The 9187-nt window shown below is 47.9% G+C and overlaps 1 protein-coding gene across 2 annotated transcripts; it reads left to right on the top strand.

The window, feature by feature from the left end:
- The first annotated feature begins 372 nt into the window (after positions 1-372).
- On the top strand, positions 373-8901 carry ADAP2 (ArfGAP with dual PH domains 2). 2 transcript variants are annotated; one of them, XM_056321687.1, is made up of 10 exons: positions 373-1164; positions 2306-2436; positions 3113-3204; positions 3339-3424; positions 3774-3883; positions 4553-4699; positions 5419-5502; positions 5878-5940; positions 7216-7293; positions 7930-8901. In XM_056321687.1, exons 1-10 carry the CDS (start codon positions 1071-1073, stop codon positions 8146-8148), a joined length of 1104 nt encoding a protein of 367 aa, XP_056177662.1. In that variant the 5' UTR covers positions 373-1070; the 3' UTR covers positions 8149-8901. The 2 variants fall into 2 exon arrangements, with proteins under 2 accessions (XP_056177662.1, XP_056177740.1); XM_056321765.1 differs by lacking the exon at positions 373-1164 and adding an exon at positions 1593-1689.
- The last annotated feature ends 286 nt before the right edge of the window (positions 8902-9187 follow it).

Genomic DNA, 9187 nt, shown 5'->3' with positions numbered 1-9187 from the left:
CAGGGCTTCACAATATTTAAAAATAAAAGGTACAATGGGTACAACACTATTTAGTGCCTAAAAAAGTGGAAAAAAAGGTGTTGGTACTTTCAATGGATAATACATCTCTAGTATAGTATTTCATCATCTACAAAATGACTGCACCGTGGTTTTACAAGATCATACATAAACTACTAAAGATTAATTTGGCATGTTATAGTATAGTAATGCAAGTTAGCTACGCAAGTTAAGTTTAACCTGGAACTTGTAAAAGGAAAAATATTTTATTATCTCTTAATCTATTTCTGATGTAATTAACCTTCTTGAAATTTTTCCCTCACCTTAATTTTTTCTCCTTTTTCTTTTCTCAGATAAACTGAATATTGTCACAGACTGTTGATACGGGCTTTATCTTGAAAGAGAGGCATTTTCATTAGGATTAGCAAATCCTGTAATGTTCCATTTTCCCTGTATTGACTTACACTGACTTTTCTTTTTTTCCCTTGACTTTTATTTCTTTTGCTTGCTTGCTTGCTTCTTGTTTTTTTTAATTTCTTTGCTCCTTGGTGCCAGACAGCTTCTCAGCCCCCTCGCCGAGCACTTGTGGGCTGGCAGCGCTCTGCCTCAGCCAGGGCTGCCGCACGGGTGCCGGCCTGTTTGCAGCTGGCTTTTATAGTTATTTTTTTAGATATAGCCCTGAGGTGGAGGCGACGGCGATGCTGTAGGTGCGCGGAGGAGCCCCCGGGGAGCCGGGACCCCCGTCACGCCCAGCCCGCCGCGGGAGGCCGGCCCCGGCCCCAGCCCCGTTCGGCGCGGGCAGGGGGCGAAGGCGGCGCGGCTCGTTGTGGGGAAGGGGGCACCGGGTGCGGCGCCGCCCGCCCCTCAGGGCTCGCCTCACGGGCCGCTCCGGGCCGTACCGGGCGGGCGCTCCCCGGGCCGGGCCCGCGGGGCAGCCGCCGCCAGGAGGCGGCCTGAGGGGCGGCACAGCAGGGCGCGGGAGGCGGCGGGGCGCCCCGCTCCGGTTCCTCATTCTCCGCCCGGCGCCCAGCCTCTCCCGCAGAGCTCCGCGCCGCGCCCGGCACCCGGCGGCGATGATGGACCGCGACCGCAACAAGACGCTGCTGCTGGAGCTGCAGAGGGCTGCGGGCACCGGCAACGGCCGCTGCGCCGACTGCGGGGAGCCAGGTGAGCGGGCTCCGCCCGGCGCCTTTCTGACTGGAAAGTGGGGCTGAGCGAGGGGCCCGCCGGGCCCCGCGGGCTGTGCCACCCTCCGGGCGTCCCTCCGTGGCCGGGCAGCCTCCCGGCGTGCGGCGCGCCTGGCTCGGTCCGGGCGCCCGGGGCCCGCCGCCACCGTGCCCTGCAGGCGGCGGGAGCAGGTGCTGAGGCGGCAGCGCCCCGCGCGGGGGGGCGGCCGGGCGGGCCCTGGGGGGCGGCGGGCGCGGGGCGGGCGGGACGCGGCTCTCCTCGGCCGGGCCGGGCCGGGAGCGGCGGCTGGGAGCCCCGGCGGGACGGCGTGGGGCTGGAAGTGGCCTCAGAGCACCGGCAGCTTCCCCAGAGCTATTTGTAGACGGTGCATGAGGCCGGAGGAGGAGGGTGCGTGAGGCGGGTTTCCAGCTGGGAGGGAATGCCTCTGCGCTGGGGCTGGCGGAGAACGGCACCGAGGCGCCTGCTGGAAGCCTGCACCGCGCCGGCACCCGGCGCCCCTTCCAGGTGGGAGTCCCCCTCGCCCACGGCAGCGGGCCATCGGTAGGCTGCAGCCGCTGGGAGAAGATAAGCAGCTTCTGCTTGATGTGATAAGGGAGAAGCGGAGGGTGGCCGGGTGGAAGTGGCGGGCCAAGGAAATGGCCTTGCCAGAGCGCTCGGAACGCCTCTGCGCGCTGCCCGGCCAAGGTGGCCTCGGGATGCAGCGGCAGGTGAGAGCGGGCGCTTCCATGGGCCGCGGACACAAGCCCTCGCTCTAGGTGCTCGTACTCTGTTGCACTCTCAGTAGTGTTCACTGTCCACAACATTCTTCCATTGTTAATTCAGCAACAGCAGCTTTCCGCCCTGAACTAATAATTAGCTGAGCTTTTACATCACCACTCAGCTGCCTGCACTATCCCATTAATTTTTAAACAAATAGGCAGTGAAAGAGCCTACAAGTGCAGGGGCTGCATTCTTTACTGGAGAAAGCAGGTGCCGTTCCTCTGAACGGAGTGAAGTGACAATTGTAAACAACGGGGTAGGGTTGGATATATTGTGTATGAAGCCTGGGCTGTGCTTTTTTGCCCTTGCCAGTGGCTGTGCCTTTTGCCATATATTAGTTCATTCTTGTGTTTGTGTCTAGATCCAGAGTGGGCTTCTTACAAACTTGGAATATTCATTTGTTTGAATTGCTCTGGAATCCATCGCAATCTTCCTCAAATCAGCAGGGTCAAATCCCTTCGGCTTGACTTCTGGGAGAATGATCTTACTGAGGTACAGAAGACAAAAACAGTAATTCACTTTTCTCAATATTTCATCATAACCTCCTCTGCCTCGTAACTCCTGCGTTGTCCACCATGGACAGAGGAACAAAGCCACACTGAGCCAACTCCAGGGTAACTTCAGGGGTTTTTTTATGACCTACTCATTCAAATTACACTGACCGTGTTTCTAACAGCCTACAGTGTATTTTTTTTTTTAAGCCCACAGTTAACTCTTCACTGTGGTCTAGAAGCCCACAGATACTTCCAGATAGTATGCTCTGTTTGGAAATCAACATGCCCTTCTTAAATATGGTTCAGACTCTCAACTTTCAATTGAATTGTGTTAATAATATAACCACAGTTAATGTCTAAGAGGAAACGAAGGTATAGGGACGTCATAAATAACTTTTCTCCTCATTTTCTTTTGTTCTTTTAGTCAACAACTGCAATCTCATGTTCCTTCCATCTGGTTGAGAACTGTAAATGCAAAAAAGGCTCAGCCACCTACCAAGTGCAGACTATAATGCCAAAGAAAATTTACAGATGTATGTAGATATGCACTGAGAGTTATGGTGAGACTGAGCAAAAAGTGCAGTGCTCCTTTTGATATGAGTTTCATTTTACGTTCATGACATGGTATTGGTTTTGTACTCACACACCTAACTGTAACTTTGTTTGTATTTCAGTTTATGAAGAAGCATGGGAATCTCTGTGCCAAAGCTAAATATGAGGCAAAAGTCCCTCCCTACTATTACATCCCCCGGTCCTGTGATTGCTTGTAAGTTGACGGTGTATTCACTGCTGCAGACCTTTACAGCTATTGAACTACTGCTTCCCTCCACAGGTCTCTTTGGTTGGTTGGTGAAAATAGAGTAGAGGCAGATCAGCTTTATCCATGTTTTCCTCTTTCAGGGTTTTAAGAGAGCAATGGATTAGAGCTAAATATGAGCGTGAGGAATTTGTTGCCACCCGAGTCTGCCAAGATCCTTGTTCTGCAGGTAAAAGTTAGGATTGTCAGGGAAAAAGTGTTAGCCTTAAGGCCAACAGCACCGTGTTCTCTTTGCAGCTTTGAAGATCTTTAAGGTTGGCTTGTCATATTTGAATTGTTGGTTGTGCAGGCCTTGCTTTGAGTCTAACTTTGAGAAACTCCTAAGAAAAGGCACTTAGAGAAGTGCAAGGGTGTATTCAGATCTTACGGTTCTCTAGTTCTCCACTGATTTTTTTCATATGAGATGAAAATTCTCAGATGGAGAAGAGACTTGAAACTCAGTGCCACACCACCATTTAGATAAACTGTCCTGCTATTGTGCTGCCCTTCTGTGACACTTATCTTGGTCTGATCTGCAGGTAGCCGTGAAGGGTTCCTCTGGAAGCGTGGGCGGGAAAGTAGACAGTTCCAGAAGAGGCGATTTCTCCTATCAGCAAGGGAAGGGGTGTTGAAGTACTACACCAAAGAAGTAAGTTCCTCAGCCAGAGTTGGCCCTAGGTGGCTGGTCAACTTCTGTCCTCAGACCCTGCTCTTCACTGGCAAAACAGAGCATAAATAGAATAGCTTTGTCTCTAGTTCTGCAGCCAGGACAGCCTGTGTTTGGAGGAGCTCAGACGTTTCCCCATTAACATATGTGGTATCTTAGGCAATTGCTTTTTTGGATTTAGCCCTTTTCCTCATCCCTTATCTTAACACTGCAGCCTCCTTTTGCTTAGTGAACAAAGGAAATGGATACTGGCAGTTGAATAGCAAGATGAAGAAGAGATCTGTTAGCTCTTATATTACCAAAATATTCTCTTATCAACTGCTGCAGCATCATCCTCAACATGTCTCCCTTCTGTGGGAGACTGTAGCTAGTTGTTCTCTAACTATGAGGCTGGAGACAGAGCGTCCCTTGCAATTGAGACACATCCTCCTCAAATAGCAACCTAGCATTTGTCAAGGAAAGGGAATCAGTCTTTGTAAGAGATTTTATGTAGCATGTAGTTAAGGCTTTATATTTCAGGTGTATCCGATATTCAGGTATTTTAGGATGTCTTCTTTCTCTTCGGTAGGGATCTAGTTCTCATATAGCTAATCTGTCCTCCATTACCTTCCCTGAGAGCACTTTAATACAGTTATGCTTTTCATTTCACAGTCCAGAGGTCCAAAAGCCATTATCAGCATTGAGAATCTGAATGCAATGTTCCAGACAGAGAAAATCCAACATGCTCACGGTCTGCAGATCACATACAGCAGAGATGGGCAGACAAGGAACCTTTTTGTCTATCATGAAAGTGGAAAGGTGAATACCACAGAGACTGGAATAAGCAAGCTGCTTAGATGTTGGAGCTATAGCTTTTGGAAGACATACCCTATTTCTGCAGGATCTGGTTTTATTTGAAGTCACTGTGACTTGCAGAATATAGAAAGTTTCAGAATTTGACACTAATAACTATAACATCTTGCTCCTGTTCCTTTGGGGCATATATGCAACTTCACACCCTGAATAGTCTTAAGGCTTCAGTGGGGCATGTATGTAAATCTCTGTAAGGTAACTGTCTCATGGTTTTATATAAATCTGTGGTTTTGAAACCTTCTTGACACACATAGACAATATTGTTCTGCACTATTTCCAAGCAAACAATGATAATTTTAGGAAGTATGTCTACAGGTTTTGTTAAATTTCTGTTTCTTCCCTTGCCATAGTCCTCATGTTTTTCCGAGTACAAAGGTTTTTAAACAATCCATAACTGAAACAACTGAAAAAGCCTGTGTACATAGACTTAGGTGACTGTCCATGCTGAGAGTGTCTGGGACCTCCCTGGAGGGGCACTTTTAAATTATTTTGGAGGCTTAATGTTTTTCAGGTATCTGGGGCAAGTCACTGACTCTTGCTGCTGCTTGGTGAGAAAGTACGTCTTTGCAAAGAGGTTACAAGAAAGGAGAAGGGCATTTTGGAGAGGCAGCACTCTTACTCCTTGTTATTCTTGTCTTTATGTTTGTATTTGCTGTTTTCCCTAGGAGATTGTTGACTGGTTCAATGCCATTCGGGCAGCACGTTACCATTACCTCAGGACAACCTTCCCAACTGTCCCTGAGACTGAGGTGAGAACTGAACAGGACTTGAAGCAGTCTGTGCAAACATAGCATGGGAAAACATTTTCTCACCTCTTCTGCCGAAGTCAGATGCTCAAACAGCAGCGTATAGATCTTGAGAACAGACAGAAGAGGTAGAAGGAAAGGCTGCACTGGATAACATGCAGAAATGTAGTCAGCTTTTAAGGCCAAAAAGTCCCCATGTGGTCCTTATAGAGTATAATCTTTTAAAAGCCTTACGTTCCTTCTTATTTCAGACTTCCCTTTACTGAGGAGCCAAGAAAACCCAGACCCCAAAAGCCAAAACTGATGGTGATTAGCTTTGACAGAAACAGAACAGAAAAGCAAGCTTGAATGAGACATTTTTTTGTGTTTGTGTTCTAGCTCATACCCAGAATCACAAGAAATTATGTCAAAGAAGGATATATGGAGAAAACGGGACCAAAAGTAAGTGCATACTTGGCAGTATACAAACAGGATTATTCCAGATGGAAATAATTTGATAATTCTTTGATGTTTACTGGTAAAGACTTGTTGAGTGAGTATATGCTTCCTGGGTTGATACAAGACATGATATTCAAGCCTCTTACGTTCTTGGCGATCACATCTTATTTTGTGTGGAAAATAAGACTGGGAAGAGGAACCCTTCTTGAAGAGTAAGCAAGATGGATTAGCAGGCAGTAGACATGCAAAGTCCTGTTACGCAACACTAAATGGATTGCTATATCTGCTAAGTGCAGCTCTAGAACTGCAGCTCCTGCTAGAACAGACCATCACATGCTGACTCCCCTACTTCTCTGTTCCTCTTAAAGTTAGTAGCACACAAATCACATCTGCTTATGGCAGCAAAATATGATTGAGAAAATTCTCCATGGAAGCCTATGGTTTGTTTTTTGTGGGAAAGTATTTGAGCCACTACTCCTTGGAAAAGGAGAGAGATATTTCAGGCACTGCTGAAGAAGGAAATAAAGATCTGTGGCCTTGTTTGAACATTGCCACTTCTTGCCTTGCTCTCCTCTGAGTGAACCATGAGCCAAAGTCCCATTATAAAGTTCAGTGGTGTAATGCTGATATTAAATAAACTGGGGTTTTGGCCCAGCTCAGTACTAGTGTCCCAATACATCTTCCTGCAGGTACTTGCATGGAAAGTACTCACAGCTACAAGCATGAAAGATTGTGCATTTTTCTCCCAAAGCTTCAATTCCGCTCAGACTGAAGTGAGCCCTAGAAGAGGACCGTTCAGTTCAGCACAGAGCCATGACTAGCTCGGGGAATGGTCAGATAAGTGTAGTTGATGGAATTAACACTTTTAAAGAAACCTACCATTGTGCATCCCTCAATGCTAGGGACACACCCCTCCAAACCAAAACACTGGAATTGATTGCATGCTTTCCTCATTATCGCCAGTGGCCCAGGGATCATTCTCTGCAGTGCTTTCCGTTAATCCATTTGCTGCAACTTCCTTAATCCTGATAATTTGATCACTGGTAGAACCAAACTTCCCTGCCTTACCCAAAGGGTTGCCATTGAATGCAAATCTCTCGTGTGAACGCAGGGAGAAGGGAGCTGAGGGCTGCACACAGCAGTGACTCACCAGTTACAGGGACGAATGAAACTGACCTCAAGCTCTGAGTCACATAGGCAGTCCAGGGATCTGCCTTGAACAGGCCGAACTCCCCTTTGGGACCTGATCTTTAAAGAACTTCTGCCATCTCCTTGCAGCAGAAGGAGGCCTTTAAGGTGCGCTGGTTCTGCCTGGATTCTCAAGAAAGGAACCTGATGTACTTTAAAAATCCACTGGTAAGAGGAGTGCTCTTCGCTATTCCACAAGCCCCTTTGTGAAGTTGGGTGGGGAGGAAGGGTCTGTTCTCACCCAGCTTTTCTGGTGGCTGCACAAGACTGAAGGAGGCTCAGTCTCAAGAGCTCACCTGCCTTGTTGATGGATCTCTCTGAAACTGAGCTGGTTGGGAGCTCTGGCCCTCACAGTGGCTGTGAGGGAGATCAAAGTCTTTTAAAAGTAGCTGCTGCTACTGCCTGTGGCATTTATGCCCACTCTCCCAACTCTGTTGCCATTGTGCCTGTAACCTTAGGCAAGATGAGCAATATACCAATAACAGAGGCTTGACAGCCCCAATGTCCTGCTTCCTAGCACCACTCTAGCCACAAGTATATCCTTCCGTGCTCCTTCGGAACACCCACCAACCAGCTCTGTAAGGTGGGTCCCTGCCTCTCCCTTCTGAGAATGCCTGTAAGTGTGAAAAAAAAAAAAAAAAACAAACAAAAAACACCTCTGGTGTGTTTGCTGCTGCCTGTCACCAAATAAGTGTCCCCTTCATGCATCCACAGTTCCTGTTCCACGTCAAAGGATAGGACCAGTGTCTGCTGGAGCTGTGCTGTCCACTGGCTAATTTCTGTCTTCTGCTTCCTTCTTTCTAGGATGCGTTTGCACAGGGCCAGGTTTTTATTGGAAGGATGGATGAGGGATATGAAGTACGAGCTGGCTTGCCCCAGGGAGTCCGGGTGAAGAAGAGGAAACCAGCGATCACTGTGGTCACACCAATGAGAGAGTTTGTTTTTATATGTGAGAATGAAAGGGAGCAGAGGGAGTGGATAGACACCTTAAATGGAGTCATTGCCCAGCCTTTGACGGGTTAAGACTAGCACTGGTGCACTTTTTGGGCTCTGTGGCCTCTTTCTGGTGGCAAGGATGGTGCTCAAGGCCCTGCAGTGACTAGTACAAAGGGCTTCTTCTTTTGCCAGCCACAGGCACAGGAAGCATGGCAACAGAGAAATGAGTAAGAGGGAGTGCAGATACTCAGAAATTATCTGTGCCCCTGCAGAACCTTGCTTGAAGTGGCTTCTCTCTTCCTGCGTCTCTGCTTTTGAGCAGAGGAGGCCTTCCTAGCCTGACATAGGGATGAATTACCCAACGTTGTCATGTGGAAAAAACCCCAAAGTCAATGGAGAAAGTCTGACCCCAGAAGGGCTGGCATGCATTTCCTTGAGGCCTCCTGCAGGTGCTGTTATATCAGCTCCTCTTTTTCTTGCCTTGGTCTGATGTCAGACAGACTCCTGTACACCCTGAAGATGTACCTGACAATCCAGCCAGTGGCATATCCTGCCAGTGGAGTCAGCTGTTACACGAGTACATAAGGACAGTGACAAAGAGGCAAAGATACCATCTCCTATCAGGAAGATGCAGGGTGTCCTGTTGGATAGATCTAAGATACCAATTCATGTTGGAGTCACTGGATGTCCTTCTCAGGGAGGAGCAGAGTCAGGCAGCTACATTTCACCTGGCTGCAGCTCCTCTTCAGACAGGGACATGGTTGTTTTTGACAGAATGTTTAATGTCTTTTACAGTGTTACATTTCTAGCACAGTAAAAAAATAAAAAGTCAAGCCTGAATTTTGGAGGATACTGTAACAGAATCACTCTAATGACAAATACTCCTAGCTCCTTGCTTTCAACAGTCTCTGCTGTTTTGACTTCTTTATGAGTAGCAAATCCAACATGTGAAGACCAAATTTTTGCAAAGCAACCCCACAGAGTGCTCCAGCAAACACATCATGAGTATGGGATGAACATACGCTGATCTGTCTCACTTCCAAAAAAACAGCTGAAGCTTAATTAGCTGGAGAGGGTCCAGTGGAGGGTACAAAGATGATGAGGGGCCTTGAGCATCTCCCTTACA

This window comes from Falco biarmicus, chromosome 1 (assembly GCF_023638135.1).
Source record: "Falco biarmicus isolate bFalBia1 chromosome 1, bFalBia1.pri, whole genome shotgun sequence".
Lineage (NCBI taxonomy): Eukaryota > Metazoa > Chordata > Aves > Falconiformes > Falconidae > Falco > Falco biarmicus.
The sequence above is the reverse complement of the archived record's forward strand: the minus strand, read 5'-3'. Positions and strand labels throughout refer to the sequence as shown.